Below are 24,480 nucleotides of genomic sequence, written 5' to 3' on the forward strand. Positions count from 1 at the left end.
GACGGAGGATCCGGAAGTGGGTGTACAAAAGGTTCGACATACAATTTCCTGTTTTCAGCAATGAAGCTATCGTAAACCTCCAGTAATGTCTTTATCTTGAAGAATGACGAAATACGCTCACCCACAAAACCAAACAAAGTTCGTCCTAGAATGTAAAACAGAGTATCAGTTGGAATTTACTAACCTTACAAGAACAGAGTAATAAGCTTGAGCTTTACATCGCGTCTTCACAAACCAAACCTATATTCTGTGTTTTGCTACTCAAAAACGTTGTCCTTGTATTGTCATGCTTTATAGAGGCTTTGTGTACAAAACTGAAACAGAATTAAACGTTTCTCTCTCTCTCTCTCTCTTACACACACACACACACACTCACGCACACGAGCACACACACACACACACACACACACACACGCACACACACACACACACACACACACAAAACGCGCTTTTCACAACTCTTAACCACAAAGGTCCGTATAGCCAGCCTGGTGTAAGGGGCGGTTCTTTTTCTCAAAAAGTGGACCATTTAGCAGTTTTCGCCCCATTTTCAATTTACATTTTTTTTCTGATTGCTTAAGCACAATTTTGAAATTAAGGCTCATTTTGTCAAAACACACAATTCACATCCACACACATAAACAGCAGAACACATCAGAACTTTTGCAAAACAAATTTAACACCGTACAGAACACACACGCCTCATTCAATATCTGTTTCCTTCATTTACACACTGCTGTAATCAATCTTAAAACACTTGTATCATTTTTTACTGACTAATACTGATATAATAAATGTTTGAAAGATATTGCAATAAAGTACATGAACATGTATTCACCAAACAGTGATAGACTGATAGCTAAATATTGCCCTATCCTAACAAACCATACAACAATGTAAAGCTTATTCAGTTTTCTGGTGATCTATACATTTCAATGTTAAAAAAAAAAATCCATCCTGTCTCCCGTTTACCAATCTTCTTCACTTTCATGCTTCCTCTCCATACCGCAACATTGGATTCATTATTGAAGTTTAATATTTATAGCCCTAAAATATATTTATTGAAGACTACTATTAATTGCTATACTACTGTAAACATTTTTATTGACGACCAATAGTTTATACCTATTGCTTTTTTATTGTGGTTAAAGGCAGCTGATTGGTGTGTCTACAGTTTCGCAGCAGTGTGTGTGTTCATTTGAAGGCCTTTGCTTTGAAATTGCAAGGAAATTCCGTTATGAAAAATTTCTGTGTCAAAAGCATCCAAGTGTGTTTAGTGATTTGCAAATTACTGTTTGTAATGTTTTGCAAAAAGTGCAAAGCTGACAATGTGCTTACAGTTCTGCAGATCTAGCCTTGTGTTATGCTCCTTGAATTTACAGTTTTGCTAATTGTGGAAAAAGTTCAATTTTATTGTGTAGCAAACGTGGAAAACTGTATTATGAGATTTAAATACTGCATTTTAGTGATGTGCTTTTTTAGCTGAATTAGCTTGTCGGATGCTCATCATGACTACTAAAAATATTTCCTTAAGATATAGAATGAAGAAAAAAAATACTTATTTAAAAAATTCTAATTTATTACATCATATATCATTAGAAAAAAAAAGGAATCTGCTAAAGTTTTAAATTAAACACTGCACTTATTGTCATTAGACAAATAACAAATTGACCAGCACTGTCCTCAGTCAGAATTTGGCCATTTGAAAAAAAAAAAAAATTAAAACATAATAATAATCATAATAATAACTTCAATCATAATGTAGAGAATCTTAACCATAATAACAACAATAGCCAAAATAGCATTCAAATAAATTTTTAATATGGGCCCCTTTTGATGCTTCATGCTTTTCGATGAGTTATCTTTACCATTTATGATGGCATAGCATTCATAATAGGACAAATGTGCTCATGTATGGGACAATTTCTAGACCTTTGTCAGTTAGGGGTTGGTCTTTTGAACATACCTGCCAACATACGGATTATAAAATCTGGGTGGTTTTCGGGAGACAGAACAATACGGGAGATGGGTCTGAAATACGGGAGACTCCTGGAAAAACAGGAGTGTTGGCAGGTATGCTTCCGAACCTTCCAAACTCCCTTGCAACGGGCCTGAACCAGCTAAACCCTCGGATTTTATGTTAAGTGGTACATGCGAACGAGACACTTAAAAAGTAGTGAAGTGGGCATTGCACATACATTTATTAGTGTGACAGAAAATCCTATAATGTTAACAAAATGACCATATTTCCACACAACACATGTATTAAATCGTATTCAGTTGCATCTATAATTCTAGAACATGTTCACAGTTAGTGTGATGGAGTAATTATATTATTTGAGATACACAGTGACCCAATATTATACAAGACTGATTTGATTAAAAACTGTGTGATTTTGTTCACAAAACAAAATCTCGTCATCAGATTTTATTTCTATAGCCAAAAATAATGACGTGATGACATGATGGGTAGCGATGTCGCTTCACAGCAAGAAGGTTGCTGGTTCGAGCCCCGGCTGGGTCAGTTGGCATTTCTGTGTGGAGTTTGCATGTTCTATCTGTGTTTACAAGGGTTTCCTCTTGCTCCGGTTTCCCCCACAGTCCAAAAGCATGTGGTGTAAGTGAATTGGGTAAGCTAAATTGTCCGTAGTGTATGGGAGTATGTCCTGGTCCTTCAGGTTGGGGGTTAAGCGTTAGGCTAACAACCCACCATATATAACTAGATGTTACAAAACACCAACATGGTGCAACTAAATATCAACTTTGATATAAATGACCCTGGTAGTAAGTATACCCAAACAATAAAAAAAAAAAACATTTCCAGAAAAACTAGTTGTGTGTAATAACAATGGAATGACACAAAGAGGAAGTACTGGAATGTATTTAACACTTTGTATAAAAGGCTTTTTTTCCATAATGGCAGCTTCAAGTTGCCTCCTGTATGGAGAATGAGTCACATGCATTGCTCAGCTCACGTGTGACTTAAACAGTCAAAAAATCTTGAGGATTCTGTGGGTCCCTTCTATCATCTCTGATCTTTAGTTCTTATTTTCTATTGGATTCGGGTCAGGTGATTGACTGGGCCATTCTAGCAGCTTTATTTTATTCTTTTGAAACCAATCAAGAATTTCATGGCAGTGTTTTGGATCATTGTCTTTCTGAAATTTCCACCCTGGTTTCATCTTCATCATTTGGTAATGTAGATGTTGGACTGAAGCAGCTAATATTAATTTACACTAGTGAGGGGCAGGGGTGCTTTCTAAAAACTCCCTGGGCTTTCCATGCCTATTTACACCTCCCTTTCTTCATGTGTTCGATTTAATTTTTCCCTGAGTAATTTCATTTTATTATATGACAATTTTTAAAGGAATTAGTTTTGTTTTCTACAAAAAGACGACGTGTTTAATACCTATTTTCCTCGCTATATATGTAATACATACAATAAGTTGCTTGGACAAATGTAATATTTTCAAGTTTCATATTTGCAATCAATAAAATCTTTACTTTCAGTGCAGATGTATTTTTTTTACTGTATTTAGATGTCTGTTATTAAGATTAGAGAAGAAAAAAATCAGCTATGTAACTACATGATTTAAAATTATGCTTTTTAATAATGTAGTATTTTTAAACATCAAACATCATCAATCAGTATAAAATAAACAAAACATTAATGAACCACGAAACAACGAGCAATAATTTCAATGTAATTAGTAAATGGTGAATATAAAAAGACAGCATACAGTATATAGACACCTAAAATTAAACCTTACTACAGGTAATTTTGTTAATTCTCCATTACTAAAATTAAATTGTGTATGCTATTATAATGCTCCACATTTCCATTATTGTTTTTCCTTGTGAGACCTTGGTATTAACTTCAGTGTGATGGGAACCTTCGGCTGAAAAAAAAAGTTCAGCTGTACAGGGATCTGAAAATAAACAGCAGAAAATAAATGTAAATAATTATTTATATACATGTTTCCTCATGTCTAATGACAGTCAGTGAACCAACCTGCGTCTCTTTACATGTTTCCACAGTGTATTTCTGTAGCAGCTTCACAACAAGAAGCTTCATCATCATTAGAGCAAACCTCATTCCAATGCAGTTTCGAGGCCCGAGTCCAAAAGGCATGAAGGCACACTGGTTGATCTCTGTCTTGCTCTCTGGACTGAATCTGAAAAAATGTATCAGAAAGTGCTGCAGTTTTTGCTTCCTTGATAATATCTTAACAAACAACTTGGTAAATGTATTACCTCTCAGGCTTGAACTCATTAGGAGACTCCCAGAGGTCTGGATCACGACTTAAAACATACAAAGGAATTCCAACCAGTGTGTTTTTTGGTATGGTAATGCCGTTGATCTCTACGGTCTTTTTACAGACCCTTTCTAAGCGAGGACCAGCAGGAAAGACACGCATTGATTCATGTATGGCCATTTCCAAGTAATCCATTCTCATCAATGCATCGTATGTGATGGGAATCTGAAGAATACAAACAAAAAAATCATGACATGAATATTACAGTTTGTTACAATCTGTTCCTTTAACATTTTACAACCCCCCTAGAGTTAAACAGTCAAGTTTTACCATTTTTTAAAATCCATTCAGCCAATCTCCAGGTCTGGTAAGAGCACTTTTAGCTTAGCTTAGCATAGATCATTGAATCAGATTAGACCATTAGCATCTAGAGTTTAGATTATTTTCCTATTTATTAATAATCATTGTAATAATAATAATAATTCCATACATTTATACAGCACTTTTCTGGACACTAAAAGCGCTTTGCAGTTTTTTGGGGGGAATCTCCTCAGCCACCACCAGTGTGCAGCATCCACCTGGATGATTGACGGCAGCCATATTGCGTCAGACCGCTTACCACACACCAGCTGATTGGTGGAGAGTGATGAAGCCAATTATGATATGGGGATGGTTAGAAAGTGATAATGAACAGAGGCCAGTGGGCAAATTTGGCCAGAATGCCCCTACTCTTTTTCAAAGGTCATTCTGGCAATTTTTTAATGACCACAATGTCAGGACCTCAGTTTATTATCTCATCTGAAAGACAGCGCTCACTGAGCAGTATAGAGTCCCCTTTACTATACTGGGGCGTTAGGACCCATACAGACAGCAGAATGAGCGCTCCCTGCTAGTCTCACTAACACCACTTCTGACAGCAACTTAGCTTTCCCATGTGGTCTCCCATCCAGGGCACAGCCCTACTTCGCTTCAGTGGGCGACCATGTGAGAGTTCTAGAGAGAGCTGCCAGCCACTTAAAGTTTGACTCTTTTGTAGTTACATTGTGTACTAAAACTGAAAATTTCTAGGAACTATACTCTATAATAAAGGAACTTTGCTGCTGTACCAGGACTCGAAATTAACTTTTTTACTTGGTAGCTCCAGTGCTCCCAACTTCAAATATTTAGGAGCAGAGAAAAAAATTAAAAGCACCCACCAAAAATTTATAAGCACCATTGCAAATTGTATTTTAAGGGATAAAAAAAACAACATAAATTAGGACTAACTAAAAACGGAAACAACTATCTAACTAATGCTGAGATGAGATTGATATCTGTGTGCAATAATTACAAAATGTAACTCTAATAATTATAGAATATTAATAATGATGAAAATTACAATAATAGTAAAAATGAATTACATTTCTCATTATGATGCTGCCTTAAATGTGCTTGAATGTAAGTTATCTGCTATAAAAAGTCTGTTACCTTATGAAAAATAAATTTATGGTTTGCAATGCATCAAACTAAAATGAAGCATTACAGTAAGATATATTTATTTTGCACTATTGTTTTTATATCCATGTCAATCTAATAAATAATATTCCTGCTACAAAACAAACGAAAGACTATAATAAATCATTCAATTCAAGACTGAGAGCTGCAAAGCAGTCATCAGTAACAAAATAGCAAAACAATATACATCTAAAAAAAAAAACGGACAAAAGAAAGTCTCACTTCTATCACTCTAAACACTAAACACTAATTTAATGCCCTGCTACATTTGTTATTCGTAATTTCATATACACATAACCACAATTTATATCATTATAAAGATAAGTGTGTTTATTTAAACACTATAAATGTGGATTCTCCCTCGATCCCCATGTCTAAATTAAAGATCTTGAATGCAGACTCAGTGCAGCAGGTCTCCTGACCTGTCTATTTTAACCATTAGCCCTGCTGGTAATATAGAGGATTTAGGCAAACACAGCAGCACAGCGATGTGTCTGAATGTGAACAAACTCCTGATAAAACTCAATGTCCGCCATTCTTCAATTCTCGTACTGCTCTCCTGACAAAAATGCTTGCAGCACACACACAGCTTTGCTGTATGATCGGCCCTGACAAGATCGTGGGGGAAAACATGCAACAAACCCCGTGGATCATGGAAACAAACACATACGAGTTTTCATGAACGGCTACGTGCGGTTGGTCTGTGTCTCACAGCTTGCTTGAAACTGGCAGGTCTGCCTTCCTCTCATGAATAATTAAGCAGCCGGCTCTTCTCATAGGATAAGAAAACTCTGCTATGAATAATAATGAGAAACCGATGCGTCATCATTGCACTTGCAGTACTGCGCTACGGCGACGATTTTGATCCCGCCCCAAAAATCATTATTAACCCGGAAGCTGAAATTAGCTGACAAAAGCTCAAAATTATCCAGTTTTTCCCACAATTAAAGCTGACAGGTGCTAACATTGTCTTAACTGATGCTCAACACACACAAATCTGTTAATATAAAAAAAAGTTCTCCAGGGTGTCCTGAACCTTTAAAAGTTTTGGTTTCAGTTTGTGTCATTTTAAATGCTCAGTCTCATTATGAGCTGATCTTCATTTTTATGCACCAATTTATGAGCAGGCAGAGCAGGATTTTCCCGATGACCACCGGCGCAATACCACTCTTTGTTATAAGCCGCAAAATTTGAGCCCTGAGTACCATGACTGCATCAGACACAATATTACACAGGGCGTGAAAATTAACTAACTTCCATCAATATAACTAACCCACTTGCATATAAAGCATGTGTTTGTCATGTTAAAAGTTACCTAGTTTTTTCAGGCACGGTGTAATATCATTCGGCCTGCTGCAACCACTGTGATTATTACTCTGGAATGAGAGTGTAAGTCCTTATATATACTTTTACTTATCCACGGTATTTAATACACAATGTAACTACAGAAGAGTCAAGCTTTAAAAAAAAAATAATAACCAAACTCGTAATTTTTGAGCAAGATGCTAATAATCTAATCCAACTCAATAATTTATGCTAAGCTAAGCTAAGCTAAAGTGCCACTGCCAGACCCTGAGTTTGACTGAATGATTCAAAAATTGTAATGTAAAATGAGCTTTTTTCATTCAAAGAGGGCAGAATGAAGTGTTCTCACATCAAGAGGGAAGTTTTTGTCAATCTCCTCAACCAGCTTTTCCAGGCAGTCCGGATTAGTAGCAAGATTATAGAGGAGGTAAGAGAGAGTCGTGCTTGTAGTCTCATAACCACCCAAGATGAAAATGAAGGATTGGGAGAGAATCTCATGGTCTGTTAATCCTAAAAAAAATTTCAAAAACAACAACCACAACACAAGTTTAAACACACATCACATCTCAGAAAGTATATGAAATAAAACTTAATGTGAAATGTAATCTGTAAATGTCTTTCAGACCTTTTACTGGTTGTTCACTTGCAGTGTCCTTCACTTGATCATCAGGTATTTGATTCTGGATCATGAGTTTGAGGAAGTCTACCCGACCCTGATTAAAAAAAACACAACATAATAATAATCATAATCTACTGCTGCACCAACATTTCTGAGCAATCTGTTATGGAAGAAATCTGAAGAGTGAAAAAGTGGCAAACAAACATTTGATTCATTGTGCTCATCCTTAATCTTTCTCAGGGCCTTGTAGTAAAAATCTGTAGTTGATCTTGAAAACAAACTTATGCCCATTTTTGCCAAAAGATTTGCAGCAGAGGGACAAAAAGCTGTAATAAAACAAACATTTTTAAAATAATTTTCTATCTCACTTTATACTGTTCATGAACAGTGCATCCGTAAAGTATTAATATCGCATCACTTTTTCCACATTTTTTAATGTTACAGCCTTATTCCAAAATGGATTAAAGTAATTAATTTTCTCAAAATTCTACACACAATACCCTATAATGACAATGTGCAAAAAAAGATTTTTTGAAATTGTTGCAAATTTATAAAAAAAGGGCGAGGCAGTGGCGCAGTAAGTAGTACTGTCGCCTCACAGCAAGAAGGTCGCTGGTTCGAACCTCGGCTCAGTTGGCGTTTCTGTGTGGAGTTTGCATGTTCTCCCTGCCTTTGCGTGGGTTTCCTCCGGGTGCACTGGTTTCCCCCACAGTCCAAAGACATGCGGTACAGGTGAATTGGGTAGGCTAAATTGTCCGTAGTGTATGAGTGTGTTTGTGAATGTGTGTGTGGATGTTTCCCAGAGATGGGTTGCGGCTGGAAGGGCATCCGCTGAGTAAAAGCTAACTGGATAAGTTGGCGGTTCATTCCGCTGTGGTGATCCCGGATTAATAAAAGGTACTAAGCCGACAAGAAAATGAAGGAATGAATGATTTATAAAAAAATAAAAATAAATAAATGACTTGAATCCATTTTGGAATAAGGCTGTAATATGTAAATTGTGTATAAAGTGAAGCGCTATCAATACTTTTCGGATGCACTGTAAAAATCAAATCAAAATGACATACCTAAAAGCAGAAAGAGAGGACTGAGTGGATTGATGTTGAAAAAACTTTTGATACTGGTAACAAACGGATCATCAGGGTTGTTTATGGAGTCGAAGTCAACGCTGAAGGAGGAGCTGGCGACAACATCTAAACTGTATGGAGCCACAACACTGAAACACAAATAGGGGCTTCTTGTTAAATATATAATATAGTGATCATTTACGTTTGTAACAAAAGATTTATGATTATTTTGTCTCATGTTATGATGGAAAAATGGCACATACTCTTTTATTTTAAGTGGCAGATTGGGGTCTTTCTTTTCCATATTTTCAATAAAACGATCAGCATGTGTCATAGCAATGGGAAATATCTGAAATATTAGAAAAAATAAAATAAAATCAGCAACAAACATGTTAAAGTATAAGATAACATAAATGTTATATAAAAGAAAAAGTAAAATGTTTTAAACATCAACAATAACATGACATGCTCAATTCCTCTTCCATCCTGTTAAACATTATTGCACTCCATTGTACAAACAAAGCACACATATATTATTGTACATACAAAAGAAAGTCACTCAGGTTTGGATGAACATGAGAGTGAGTACATTTTATATTTGGGTCTCTTTAAAAAGCTTCACAGTACCTCCTTCAGTCGTCCACTAGTGAAATATGGAGAGAGTGAACTTCGGATTCGCCTCCACCTCTCATCTTTAACCAATGTTATTCCATCAGCAAAAGGGCCAACCAAATCTGGATTCATATTCTGTAAAAAAAAAATTATCCAAATGATGACCGACCGCAACTGGGTCTTAAAGAAATAATTCTCTTTATGTTGTTATGTCCGTTCTAGTAAAACTGATGTCCTCACCCGTCTGTTAGTGAAGGTAGAATAACAGTCTTTCACCAAAATCGTTTTGATCATTTCCAGATCAGTAACAAGTAGCAATGGAAGCCTTCCATCATAGATCCTGAGCAATAAAAGAAATATCGATCAGTCAGCAATCCTGTGATCTGTGCAAATAACTATATCATTTAAAAGTGTGAAGTCAGCAAGTTTTAAAATTATTATTATTTTTTTTTTTATTTAGCAAGTATTAATTTGATCATACTTGACAATGAATAAATTTGATAATGTAATATGATTTCATTTACAAATATTTGCGGTTGTTTAGGCAGAACAACTGTTTCTTAAGCAGCAAGTTCACTTAATTAGATTGATTTTTAATTATAGAACTAATTCTTGAGAACACAATAAATCATATAACTTATACTTACCCCCATACTTTTCCATACTTCTTAGAACATTCTATGTCAAAATTACAGATGCCCTACAATACATTTGCATAGAGAAAATTAATTACGTCTTATTCCTCTAGGATCATTTTCAGTAAGTACACATTCTTATACCTTATATAATCAAATACTAACTTTAGAGTATGATAAAGCCGTGCCAACAAATGGCAAAGGTCTTGGTCCTGGAATTCCCAGTTTTTTGAAAAATCCATGTGGCCAAACACCGTAACTACATTATATAACAAAGATATCAGATTACATTAGCTTTACAGTATGATAAAATAATGCACAAAAATAACACAACACACGACTACCAATTTAAATGACATTCTTTGATCTGTTATTATTGATGAATACTTACATTAAAAGGAGGGTTATGACCAGAACCACCAGGGTCCAGGTCACAGACAGAGACGAGAGATCAAACATTGTAAATCAATGTATTCTTCAGTGTACAACAAATGCTCATGTACACTAATGCTGTGGTTTATTCGCGTTCACACCGAGAGTGATCCGGAAGTAGGGTCATATGAAAGAAAAAAAACAAACATTAATCGTTTTACACCTTTGACGCATATTTCTTATTAACGGGGTTTCTTGTTAAGAAGCATACATAAAGCGAAACAGTTAGTTTTTATAGTGTAAAGTACGACGATTTCACTCACCTCACCACCGCTCCTCAACACGGAGTTCTAGTTCTGTGTCTTCACTAAACAAACCTGCTGTACTGTTGCTCAAAAACAAGTCCCTCATTGTAATTTCAGAGTATATACATGACACTATAGTGACACCCTTTGGACAAAAACCGAAACGGACTTCAAACTTATAGTTCGATGTTTGTGACTTCATGACCGACGTAATATTTAGGCCTACTGGCGCTGCCAGTTCCACAAACAATATTGTCATGCCAAGTGGTAATGGATTATAATAATGTTTTGTTCCATTTCCTTTTTCCTCCGAAATGTATTTATAGATTAGTAATTGATGACAGTATGTAGGCCTATCATTTAATATCTTTTGTGCAAACTACATAAAATCACACTTGGTTCTTATAAAAAAAAAAACTGAATGCCTAAAAGGTGATTTTAAAATATGTTGTTTATAAATTTAGTATAAGTTATAATTATTTACAATTACATTACATGTTGATTATACAGTGTTGAGATGCCCAAACTAGGGCCCACATACTGGCCAAAGTTGGTAACCTTTGATTTGGCCCACCATGCCATCTGAGAAGAAAGGGAGAATTATGGGGATGGTTTAGAGATCGTATGTTACCTTTTATTTTTTTGTTTTATTATTAAGCTACAAAAGCTAGCTGAAATTAAATGTTTCAATTTAAATGGTACAAATAAATCAGATTAGTTAATCAGACAGACAATGCAGAGACTTTGGGGAGTGAATCAGGGCAATATATATAAAATGGGAGTGTTTGTACTGCAATAAGTTATAATAAAATATGATACTGCATTAGTAAGTAATGTGGATTTATATATAGCACATTTATTGTGTATGGCCATACACCAAAAGCACTTCACAATCATGAGAGGGGGTGGCTGCCATCGCATCATCCAAGTGGATGCTGCACACAGGTGACCAAACACCAGCTATTGGTGGAGTGGAGAAACAGGGATAGAGCTAATTCAGTGGATGGGGATGATTGGGAGGCCATGATCATAAGGGCCGGTGGAGGGAATTTGGCCAGGACACCAGAGTGACACCCCTACGCTTTACAAGAAGTGCCATGATATTTTGAATGACCAGAGAGTCAGGATGGTAAAGTCTAGAACGGACACGCGACCAGCCGAAAGTGCAATATGCACATCAATATAGCAGCATTATTTATGACACTGTATTTATGACATTATTTATGACTGTAAAAAAATTATTTATTAGATAATTTAATAGATAGCATAAATAATACTCGGTACAACTACTGATTTTATGCTACCGACAGTTGGGCTTTGGGTTGGAGTGGGGGTAGATGTCAATAAAATACAATAAATGGAAAATTTAATAAATAATATAATTTTTGTTAACTTCCGGCAACAACCGTATCTTATCTAGCAACAACAAGTCAGGACCTCGGTTTAACGTCTCATCCAAAAGAAGCATTAGTTAATATTATTCGAAGTAATGTTTGCTATTTAGCAATATTATGAAATGAATTAGGAAATTGCCCATGGCAACTTTAATGTAAAATAGTTTTTTATTTACTTTATTTATTTATACAGGGACAATGTACAACATGACATGTTGTGCCAGAGTTAGCTATAAAGCTAATTTACATCTGTTAGAGAGGTATATTTGTCTTCGCCCTACGGCTCTCAATGATATTTGGTTTTTGGCCGTTCATACAAAAAAGTTTGGCCACCCCTAACTACACATTATAATAGTTTCTTTACCATTATTTTCTACATTAATTATTGTGTGTTGTTATTGCTTTTAATTTAGCTGAATAAAAAAGGTAATAATTTTATTGACAAGACTTCTTTGTACAGATTATTACAAAAAAACATACAAAATAAAATAAAACTGTCCATTAACTCCCCAACATGCAGTTTTCAGTCACAGTAATAAAAAACACAACTATATGGTATTTCATTGATCATTTCAAATGAGATTTTTCACAATCTGCATAAAATGTTTTAAAAATACAAATTTTATGCTAGACTGCAAAGTCCAACAGTCAACTTTATCAAATGAAATGAGTGTAGTGAACTTAAAATTGACTGAAAGTTAATTCTGCTCATTTGAAAAGAGTTTTTAACTCGGTGTTGAAGTTAATGAGTTAATTAAATACCTCATTGCTTCAGCTTAATTGGAGTAGGTTCACAGTACTCATATAGATGTTAGTTTTTTTTTTAACTCAAATGGTTTGTAGCAATCAGTTTCCTCAAACGGTTTGAGTTGCCTTAACATATTGAATTTCACAGTACACAGTTGGTTTAAGTTGTCTTCATTTATCGGGTTTTACTGTGTTTACTGTTTTTGGGTTTTCCATTTATTCAAATGGAGTAAGTTAACAGCACTCATTAGGATTAGTTTTCAAACGTAAATATTTTGTTGCAATCGGTTTCCTCAAATGGTTTGAGTTACCTTAACTTTTTGGGATTTACAGTGTAGATACATGTGATTGTAACATCAAGAAAACATCTTTGTATCTTAGAGGCATTAAAGTCAACAACAAGCATTTCATTTATCATAAAAAATCTTTACTTCATGAACGTCCATGACATACACTTGTGCTAAAACACTTGGTGAGACTGAAACAAACATTTCCATAACAGTACACTCTTGTTTGATAACTGTATTTGTTGTGTTGGCATTTTCAAGAACTGCAAAAATTCAAACTTCTCATGAAAGTACAACGGAACTACTGTACGTCACTTCTGAAGAACACTATAGCGAACGACAAAACAAATTAACTCTAAAATCGCACTGTGAAATTACACTTTTTACAAGCCTGTCAAAAAAATCAAATAAAAGCAAATAGTCAATCATACTGAAGGAGGAAACTCAAATATTTATGGCTCAAGAGTGCAGAACGTATGTGTAAAGCAACTGCATACTGATCTCCTCACACACAAGTCATACATTCGATCATTAAATAATTTCAAGTGAGTGTTTGCAGTTCCTAAGCGAGGCCGAACAGACAGGAACAAAAGAAAAAGCCAGAAGAAAAAAAAAAACAAATGTTGATATGTGTGTGAGAATGAGCAATGGCACAAATCACAACACATCTGGCACTGTCTCACCGTCCAATCACAGAGGCAGAAAACCAGACCATTTCTAATGACCTCCGTAGGTTAGTTTTTTTTGCTGGTGAGTCTATAAAAGAATTTACTGAAAACATCCGTGCTTCATTATCCAGGTTGCATGAATCAAATCCATTAGAGAAGATTTACATTTCATGACCTTTGCGACCTCAAGTGCAACGTGTATATATAGGGACACTGACGGTGAGATGAAATTTTTCAGACAAGAGTATACAGTAATTACAGTGTGTTTTTCCACTTCGCCTTTTCCTCATGTTCATCTCAATGTGACGGGGCAGGAATGTTACGCGTATACATGTGTCTCATCACATCGACCGGTGAGTCCTGCTTATTAAAAACCACAGACATTTATGCATCTTTCACAACCAAGGCTGCAAACATGAGGAGGGACACGGTACAGTAACAGTAACTCTTCGGTATTGGCGTATAAAAATCTTTTTTTCTTGTTGTTTTTCTCCTCTGAATAATGATCGCTAATCGAGTACATTCAGAATCCAGCAACTCGATGAGCGTTCGTTCACACGTGATGTCTCTCTTATAGTGCTCGTGATGATAGTGCTGTGCCAAATCAGAGGAGATCCTCTGCAACTATGTTGTCCGAGCCACAAAGAGGGGTGCAGGTGGTTCTGTGTGTCACACAAATGAGGAGAAGCCTGTGACGGGAGTCCGTGAGCCTGGCGCAGGCTGGCCGGCAGGGGTGTAGACCCCACCAACACTGTGCTGCGTCACTACTGTCTGATAGTAGGACTCGTTGTCCCCGCTGGCACACTCCTCGTAAGAGCAGGCCAGCGTCTGCTTCAGCCCTTTCTGCTGCCGCTTCCACGAGTTGAAGTACGACGGGTCGCTCATGTAGTGATTCACGAACGAGTGTTTGATGGGCTCCTCTTCACACTCGCTGTCTGTGGCCTGATCAGTAGAGATGTGACAAGAGAAATCACGATACAGTATGCTGCATTGTACTTTAGGATGATTCTATAAGTGCAGGAATATTTGATGTGCAAAGACATGATTTCTTTCAGTTTTTTCAAATGGTTGCATTTGAAAATGTTCCCAGTACTGGGCTGTAGCTGGAAGGGTATCCGCTGCGTAAAACATATGCCAGAGTAGTTGGTGGTTCATTCCACTGTGGCGACCCTTGATAAATCAGGGACTAAGCCAAAGGTAGATAAGAGAATGAATGTATTTAAAAATATTTCAATATTTTGTTACTCAAAGTCATGAATCAGGATGTTACAGGATGAAAATTGTCCAATTTAGTCAGTGTATGTTTCTGTCTTGTGCTATTATTAGTATTTTTGGTTAATATTTAACTTCTTTAATTTATAAAATCCCCTAAAGGTATAGTTTACCCAAAAATGAAACCGTACTCACTATTTACTTCCCCTCATGGGGTTTTAAACCTTTATGAGTTTCTTTTTTTCTGCTGAGCATTAAAGAGGATATTTTTAAAAAAGCTGAAACCTGTAACCATTCATTTATTCATTTTCTTGTCAGCTTAGTCCCCTTATTAATCCAGGATTGCCACAGTTGAGTAAACCGCCAACTTATCCAGCAAGTTTTTACGCAGCGGATGCCCTTTCAGTCGCAACCCATCTCTGGGAAGCATCCACGCTCATACACTACGGACAATTTAGCCTACCCAATTCACCTGTACTGCATGTCTTTGGACTGTGGGGGATACCGGAGCACCCGGAGGAAACCCACGCAAAGGCAGGGAGAACATGCAAACTCCACACAGAAACGCCAACTGAGCCGAGGCTCGAATCGCAACAGCACTACCTACTGCGCCACTGCTTTGCCACATGTAACCATTGACTTCCAAAACAAAAACTATGAAAGTCAATGGTCACAGATTTCCAGCTTTATTTGTTTAACAGATGAATGAACGTTAAACAGGATTGGAACAAGTGAAGGGTGAGTAAAGGACGACACAATTTTCATTTTTGGGTGAAATATCCCTTAAGCCAGGGGTGCTCAAACTCGGTCCTGGAGGGCTGGTATGCTGCAACGTTTAGTTCCAACCCCAATCACACTGTAAAAAGTCATTAGTTACTTAAAGCGAGTAAACCAATGGCCTTAAAAGCAATAAGTTGACTTAACAAAAATAATGTAAGTAAACCTATTGTAACTTGAAACTTTAAAGCTGATTTAATTTTTATAATTTTATAACAACTAGTTCTTTTTTACAGTGTCCGACAATTTTAGCATGTCTGTTTTCAAATAATTACTGTAATTATCACAATATTACATATTTGGTGCTTTATTAAGTTTATAAAATGTACAATTATAGCCTGTATTGAATTTAAAAGACACACAGGAATCTGCAAAAGCAGATTTATTTTAGTTACTATCATTTTGCTAGATACAGAAAAGCTGGAAAAAAACAAATGTAATAAATGTGTATTGGGAAAAGTAATTAGTTTACTTTTATCAAAAAAAAAGTGAATACCATATGCATAATAATAAAAATTAAGTCAACTTAACAGTTTCGAGTTACAATGGGTTTACTTACAATTTTTATGTAAAGTCAACTTGTTTCTTTTAAGGCACTTGGTTTACTCTCTTTAAATGACTAATCACTTTTTACAGTGCAGACACACTTGAGCTAGCTGATCAAGCTCTTACAAGGCTTTCTAGAAACATCTTGCAGGTGTGTTGAGGCAAGTTGGAGCTAAATTCTGCAAGACCCCAGCCGTCCAGGACCGAGTTTGGACACCCCTGACTTAAGCAGTAATTTTCTTGATTGCACAACATTACATTGTTTAAAAATTACTTTTATCTTATAAAATATCTGTCCATAACTCTTGCATTAATTCTGTTCCCACAGCATATTTCACCTTTAAACAGACTTATCTCCCACAGTTATGTAAGACACAGGAAATTGTGTCACGTCACCTCACTGAAAGCTATGCAAGAGGTTTCAACACCAAGAATTATTTAACAAAATGTCAAAACCTTTACCATATTATACACAGAATTTATTACTGATTGATCACACAGTTGGTTATTCAATAGTCATTTTATTATGATTTCATTAATGCTATGTACTATTAGCATTAATGTTAGGAACTAGAACTTTTGGTTAGAAAGATTCAAATCATCAACTGTTATTGTTGAACAGAATTGAAAAAAAAAAATCTATAAAGAACTTTTTCATTAAAATTGTTTGCCAGCTAGTCAATTATTAAAATAATATATTCATTTAATAAGATACGGAAAATGTAATTTAATGTAAATGTTTCTCCAGTTATAGAATCACCCTGTAAGCAAGAGCTGATGTACACCCAAAATCAGAGTAAGTCTGGATAACTGTACCTCAGACTCAGACATCTCTGCAGGCCTCTCCGTCAGCGCGGTACTCTCAGTGGAAACCACGCCATTGTAATTGCTACAGATGTCTTCGTCTGAATAGCGCAGGCCGGCTGGATTGGGGCGTGGAGGAGATCTAAGGGGGAAGATTAGAAAATGTTAAAGCAATGCAAATAACAAATCTTGCTCTGTTGTGAGCCTTAAGGAACATCTTATGATTTCTGGCCTTCCTTAATCCTAAGTGTCTTAAAATTCTAATATTGCAATGCTTTTATTAATCCAATCAGATGTGGACAAAGCCAAGTACAGTGTTTTGAGCTTTTCCACTATTTAAGATACAAGTTAAAAACATAATCTTTTAACCTTCTGCTAATGAGTGTTAGGTTACTGCCGAAACTTACAATCCAAATTATCTTTAACATTGGGGTACTGTATATTGAGACATCCTTACCCTGTTTGGTGCTGAATAAAAATGCCTTAATTCGCAAAAAATCAAAAATAAATAATTGCTCGCTTGAGGTAGTTTTAGACTTGTGTAGTCAACAACACAATAATCATCTGTCTCCATAATGCTTGCTTTGTTTACTGTTGTTACCAGGTTACCAATACTACAGTCAGCCACTTTAACAGCGTGCTAGTAATGCACGTGAGAGTTTTTTATCAAGCAAATTCCCTTGGCAAGAAACGAAACAATATTACAAATCAATATGATTAAAAACATTATATTCAAGACAAATAAAATAGTCTTAGAGTGAGCATTTTATATTTATTATATTGTCTCTTTGTTTGTATTTTTCTGGGAGAAATCTAAAAGTGAGATTGCAGAAGCATGATTAAATTTAGTCAGATCAGAAAGAAAATCTTTGTAAGCAAACAGCAAGCAGGAGTGGGTGAGGTTTATAAAACCTGTGGAAGTGAGATAAAAACAACAGTTCTGGACATATTCTACAGAACTGCACACTCCTGCCTTGGAGACAAAATATTCTGTCATTATTTACGTATTCTCATGGTGTCCCAAACCTGTACTACTTTCTTTCTTCTGCAGGAAACAACATATTGAAGAATGCTGCTGTCCAGCAGTTTTGGTGACCATTGGTTTCAATTGTATGAATAATGAGAGAAGAAAATACAACTGAAAATCTTTTAAATATTTTATGTGTTAGGGAAGTAGAAAGTAATAGAGGTTTGAAGAACATTGGGGTAGGGGTGGCTATGAGTGTTGGACAGAATGTTATTTTTTGTTTGAACTTAGCTTTTAAGGTTAGGGATTACAAATAAAATTGAAACAATAAAAAAACTGTTTTAAATATCAACTAGTCATTTACACAACCAATCAACTAGTCAATTTGCAAAGTTTGTGTATCTAATCAGTCGTAAAATAAAACAGAGTGATAAAACTTTTCAATTGCTTTCTCAGATCATATTATTGAGGGGTAATTTACATTTGCCACAATCTTGTGTTCAAAAGCAGCCCAATTTACCTGAAGAAAACTTTTTGGGTGGTTATAAATGGTTATAATGCTAAATTACTAGGGCATAGTAATCAGACTTGGACAAAGTGCACTGTAAAAAAATGAATGACAAGAAGTTATGACAGCAAATATTTTTTATGCTGCTTCACTAAAATTTTTAATTATACAAAGTTTAGCTTAAGATTAGTTAGTTTGATTGGATAAGATGATAAGAAAAGTTCATTTTATTGAACTAAAACATAAAGAATCGCTTTATCTTATAAAAGATAGACTTTTCGAAAACTGTTCTGTTATTTCCGTGTAAACTTTAAAGGAACACTCCTGTAATGAGTCAGGTTAACAACAGAGCTGAAGATCCAAATGTAGCTTTATTAAAGAGAATCGTCAGACAGCCAAAGGACATAACTGGTGCAAACAGGAGCATAAAGGTAATCTAAGAGCATGGTCAAAACATGAGAAAGCAAGACAAGACTAGAATAACGCTTCATAATGCTCACTTATAGTTGACAAGACTCAGCAAAGAGTGTGTGTGAAAGAGGTGTCTTTATAGTCCTAGTAATCAGTCATCACTAGCTTCAGCTGTGTGTTTGCTATCAAAGGGGATATGGCCTAGGTATGTGAGTGCAAGGTATGATGGGATTATAAGCAGAACTGTAGTCCGAGTGATCTGCAAGGCCTTTATCGCTGGTGATCATGACAACTTATTTTATAAGTATCCTACAGTTGACAAGAACCATTTTTAATATGCTAAGTTGATTTCTTGTTTTAGTGGGGTCACTTTTAGCTTAGCATAATAATTAAATAGGATTTAATTAGCATTTGACATACAATTTAGCTGCATTTAACAGGTAATTTACAAAATGAAAACATCCTTTAATAACAATGATTCCAAAAGTGCCATGTTTGCTGTGAAAACAATAACAGTAACCTACTATGGGCTCATTTAGAAACTGGTTAAACTAGCTCAAAATGGGTTTTCATTCTAAAACACACAAATCCCGAGTGGGCTGACCCAAACATAAGCTGTTTTTGTACAGTACCTAGTGCCATTCTTCCTCAAGAAGACGCCCTTCACATGAACAGGCCTGCTGTTGAGCTCCAGAGCCGTGAATCCTCCATTGTCCAGCGTGACCGTCTCCTCCACCGTGGACACAGCTTTACCTACAGCAGTCAGCATATCATCATCACAGCAAAAACATCACCTGGGTCAAACTTTAATCATGGTTTGCTGGACGGAGTGGGAGACTGAGTAGGTGGACGTGTTTATTTGGATGAATATGCATGCAGATTTATAGAACATAATGATTATGTGTGGGAGGATGGATAGATGAATGGGTCGTTAGAAGGCTGAAGAGGTTCGCTTTAGGTCACCTGTTCCACAGCTCTTGTACTTTCTGTTCTGTCCGTGCAGGACAAGGCCAAAAACCACCAGCAGCAGCAGAATCAGGCCACACAGTGCCAGCACGATGAGAAACCACCACTCCTCATAAAATGGGGTGTCTACTTGAGCTGTTTATGATGGAAAAAACAAAATATAAAGATTTAGGGAAATATAGAAAAGTTGCATTTTTCACATTTTTGCTTACACAATATTTGCAATAGGTCTCAATAGATTTATAGACATGTAATGTTGTTCATTAATTTGAGTTATTTCATTACTACAATTTTAGACTCAAACAATGAGCTGATATGAACTGTAGGGTATGTTATGTAAAAATGAAAAGTTTTCCTTTGAAATGTTTAGTGTACTGAAGATTTCTTCAAAATGATCTCTAATAAATGTTAGTGATGCCACGTTGTAAAGGAACACTATTTGCCTGGACACATTTTATTTCAAGTATTCACACATGCATATAGACTTTTCACTGTTTTCACAAAATTATGTTCTTTATAAGTTTACACAGACACATAACATGTTTGTTTTCAATCTATTGCATTCAGAAATTATTTTCAAATGTTGCCAAATGTCATAAGTTTTCAATTTCTTTATCCACACATATTCTTAAACTTAAACTGTAAACCAAGTGATCTGGAGGCAAAACAAGGTTTACAGAAGCTGGAAATATATTCCCTTTGATCCATACATGTACACATAAAAATAGTTTAAACTGTCTATAAAATCACTCTGTCTGTAGTAAGACATGTCATACTCTTTCTGTTTTTTAACATGTTTTCAGATATCCAAGTAAAATAAACGTAGTTCATACATTTAATCCAGAGTTTTCTTTTAAAAGCGCCCTGCCGTTATCAGTGTGTAATGAATCTTGGGATGTTCCTTCTAACCAGGAAGGATCCACTGGTTGAGTCCTTCATTACCCTGGAAATGCATTTTGAGGCTGCATTTGAAGGAGCCTTCAATTTTTTTGAAATGAGACAGCTTTCACTGTGCCGTGATGACGCAGTGCACATTGAATGCATCTTTTGGAGGATGCAGCCTCTGAAATGAGATACAGCTTGTCTATGCTTTTTGATCGACACAAACTCCTGTTGTGCATCTTCTTCACACGTAAATACACCAGAGGGCGCAATATACAATTCAGCCGACCAGGCCAGCTTGCTGTCGACTGACTGACCCACTTACCCACTCAATTCCTTAAACCCAACTGATAATGTTTTCAATGTTTTCAAAGCAATCTAAAAAGAACTTAAGCCATCGCGGACATGTGATTTCACCAGGTTTTCAGTTGTTTATGTATTTATTTATTTATTTATGTATTTATTTATTTTTTTGCTTTTATTGTGGTTTATAAGGGGTTTCTGGAATCGTCTATCACCAGACTCGAACCCCACTGTCGCGAGGAACTCCGCTCCGCATCTTAAGTTTGCCAATATATGGGGAGAGCTACTAGGCAAACTGTACTGAGGTAAATGGTCATCTGGTAGTGCTAAAATGAACAAAAGCCGACGACGGCATCATACCGCCCTTAACGTTTGTTTTAAAGACGAAATGCAGCCATACAACACACCTCTGGCTACATGATTTGCATTCTCCAGAAATGTAGACAGTAGTATGAATCCACAATGAGCCTGTGTTAAATAAAAACTAGCAAATTGGTAAGATATTGGGAAGAAATAACATGCCTCTTTTGAACAGTACAGAAATTTCCTTTGGACATAGCTCAATTGGATCACAGTGACGACACGAAGGGTACTGTGAAGGCTATTTGTATACAGGGTGATTCCTTTATAGGAATCACCCTTATAGGATTCCTTTTAAAAAACCTGGAATACACAAAACAAACTTTGCACAAAATTCCTTTCTGAGAGGGGCCAATTATGCACTGAAATATTATTTTTATTGCATATCCAAACCAATTATCTTGAGTTTACATTATAGTAATGCTGATAGTCGTCAATTTAGAAGGTATTTTCTGATATGAGAGAAGCAGCAATGATCATCTACCATATTTAAAGCAGCAGTGACACATTTACTGGCCCTCGTCCTATCTGTTCATCTCTAGTGCTCTAGAGCAAAGGAGAGCGTGGCCCAAATGTGCCAGAACTCTCCAGTCATTCCTGACAGCCGCTGATGGACTGCTCTGACAGCAATACTGAGCAGCAGTGACATCAACTCACAGACAGATTGCTGCATGCCTGTGGTATGAATATTTCAGCCCCATGACATGCAAGATGCTGATAACATACTTTGCTTTTCATTTACAAACAGACCTCTAGGACTTGCACCGCACTGCATTAATTACTTGCTGAGGCAACATGGGAGATTTCTTGCACTAGCACTCGTCAATGGCCATGAAGACTGAGTGAGACAGAGAAGCAAGCTCTCATCTTTAACAGCGTCATACTTTTCTGAAAGCTGTAATACTTTAGATTGTAACACTGAAATCTTGCTTTTAAATGACTGACAGCGCTGTTGGCAAGGTCAAAACTGGAAACACAAACTATGCATCGTGACTAGGTTTATAATCTCACAAATTAAAAGCACGTTTGTTATCAGCAACAAGCTAATAATGGTGAGACTGTGTAAACATCTCGAAACCTTTCCAACAGCATTATGATTAGATCTCAGCTGTAATATTCATACAAAGGTCTTGACCATATATGTTTAACACCTGAAACTTGCTCCAAGTTCCTTTTAAGGCACTGAAGCCTTTGTTGATTAACTTCCTCCAATAGGAGAGCAACAGGACAGAATCTTGACATATTATCTGTGATAAGGCTGGTAGTAAGGAGCCCACGAGCAACAAATTTGAATGTAATTGCTCAACCACAGGAAAACATTTGATAAAAAGTCAATCTCAATGCGGAAACATTTATAAAATGTAAATAATAGCAAACCTGTAATTCACAAATGAACCTTAAATTAATTAGAACTCAGGAGTTTATCTTGTTTTGTAAAAAGTACATTCTTATTTCAAGATACGTGCCTAAAACTTCAAAACAATTTGATATTGCAATAAGAAAAAAATTATTATTTTCTCTGTGAAAATTGTTTATTCCTTTGCTAGACATGTTCTCACCTCTGTTTTAAGGATAATTTTTTTTTTTTACTTCTTTTTCCCTTAAAAGACAAAGCAAAAGTCTTTTTGGCATTGAAACAGTACTTTCAGTTTTGACTAAACGTGCGAAGATTAGAATAACAATGAAAACGTGTGGATACAGGTATTTTGCACATAATCTGACTGAATATTTATTTGGAGGACTTTCCTGGTCAGACACAAAAGGAAAGTATTTAAATGATTATGATTTACTAACCTTTACGCTTAATAAATTATGGGTTTTTGTGCTGTTATTTTATGCCAAAAACATGACTTAAATGTTGTGATTGAAATAACTGCCATTTTTTGCAAGAAGAAGGCACCACGGAAAACAGAATGTGTGTGGTACAAGGCTGAAGATTGTTTCCACGTGTTTTATTTGGGATGCCAGAGGAACACATTGTCCAAATATATTGTTTTCTAAATATGCTATTTTTATTTGCTTTAGGAATTAAAAGACAACTTAGAAACAACAACTAGCGTGAGTCACGTAATACCAGCATGATCTTAGTTCTCTCAGATGTGTGATCTGTTCTCCTCGTGCCTGAACTTTCAAAAACACAGTTGTCAAAACATACATCTTGTGGACAATCTAAATACAGTGGGATATGGTTTACAGTAAGTAAATGTAAAAAGTGCATGGGTTCTGTCTAGTCTTTCACCTTTACATAAAAAAAGTTTTTGTCATTGTCTTGTAAGCCTGTCTATGTTGTTAATAAGCCTATTACTTATTAATAAATAAGTAAATAAAATATTTAAATAGACCTAAATAAAATGATACTTTTTTATACTAATTATACTCAATATGTCTACCTTAGCTGATTTTTTTAAATGAGTAGATTTTTTATAAAGTAGGCTAACTTTAACTTTGACATTTCTTAGAACCCCCTCAATATTTGTCTAGTACTCGCCCTTGCCTTCGGTAGAGAACTGCACCAAGCCATCATCTGCACCTTATGAACATTGGCTCTGCTTAATTGCCACTATGCTAATTTGTGATGTGCTTATAAAGTTAGTCAATATGTAAATGAGATGTTACATCTTTGATCTTTAATCTTTGAATTGTCCGTAAAACAACTCCAGAAATGTCCATGCCCATCAGTGTTGTTTTACTATCGCACAAATCTGCCCTGTTTGGTAAATTTGACCCTTAACATCTTTTGGAATTTTACTATTCAAGTAAATGAATCTTTAAGAATTGAACTGGTAAACAAGAGTAGTGCTTGAACACAAATGAAGGAAACAAATTGGTGTTCACTAGGGACTAAGTCAAAATCTCAATCACACTGATGAGAAAAACAAAGAATTTTAAAGAATTCACTACTTGAAAGTGTTTAAACTGCCACATGCTGGTACAATAGTGTAAAGCAACAACAAGTGATTGAATGTGTAATGTATTAAATACA

The 24,480-nt window shown here is 35.8% G+C and overlaps 2 protein-coding genes across 5 annotated transcripts in view; both read right to left on the reverse strand.

The window, feature by feature from the left end:
• Nucleotides 1–3,591: 3,591 nt before the first annotated feature.
• cyp3c1 (cytochrome P450, family 3, subfamily c, polypeptide 1) lies at nucleotides 3,592–10,744 on the reverse strand. The gene is given in 14 exon segments (NM_212673.1): nucleotides 3,592–3,929; nucleotides 4,013–4,175; nucleotides 4,255–4,481; nucleotides 7,405–7,565; nucleotides 7,681–7,768; nucleotides 7,879–8,000; nucleotides 8,742–8,890; nucleotides 9,005–9,090; nucleotides 9,369–9,488; nucleotides 9,594–9,693; nucleotides 10,001–10,053; nucleotides 10,154–10,247; nucleotides 10,380–10,498; nucleotides 10,684–10,744. Coding segments are annotated over 13 exon segments (1,518 nt in total). The 5' UTR covers nucleotides 10,448–10,498; nucleotides 10,684–10,744; the 3' UTR covers nucleotides 3,592–3,842.
• Nucleotides 10,745–13,211: 2,467 nt separating this feature from the next.
• Nucleotides 13,212–24,480, reverse strand: part of sdk1a (sidekick cell adhesion molecule 1a) — a 534,220-nt gene continuing 522,951 nt past the window's right edge. For 2 of the 4 annotated variants that reach the window (XM_087244896.1, XM_087244894.1), the window contains 4 exons: nucleotides 19,950–20,087; nucleotides 19,619–19,733; nucleotides 17,113–17,242; nucleotides 13,212–14,703 (listed from right to left, as the gene is read on the reverse strand). In XM_087244896.1, the coding sequence (XP_087101022.1) occupies nucleotides 14,431–14,703; nucleotides 17,113–17,242; nucleotides 19,619–19,733; nucleotides 19,950–20,087 (656 nt within the window). In that variant the 3' untranslated portion in view covers nucleotides 13,212–14,430. Of the gene's footprint in view, nucleotides 14,704–17,112; nucleotides 17,243–19,618; nucleotides 19,740–19,949; nucleotides 20,088–24,480 lie in introns of all 4 variants that reach the window. The other 2 variants (XM_087244895.1, XM_087244893.1) reach the window with 1 other exon arrangement.

This window comes from Danio rerio, chromosome 3, assembly GCF_052040795.2.
Source record: "Danio rerio strain M-AB ecotype USA chromosome 3, GRCz13ab, whole genome shotgun sequence".
Classification (NCBI taxonomy): domain Eukaryota; kingdom Metazoa; phylum Chordata; class Actinopteri; order Cypriniformes; family Danionidae; genus Danio; species Danio rerio.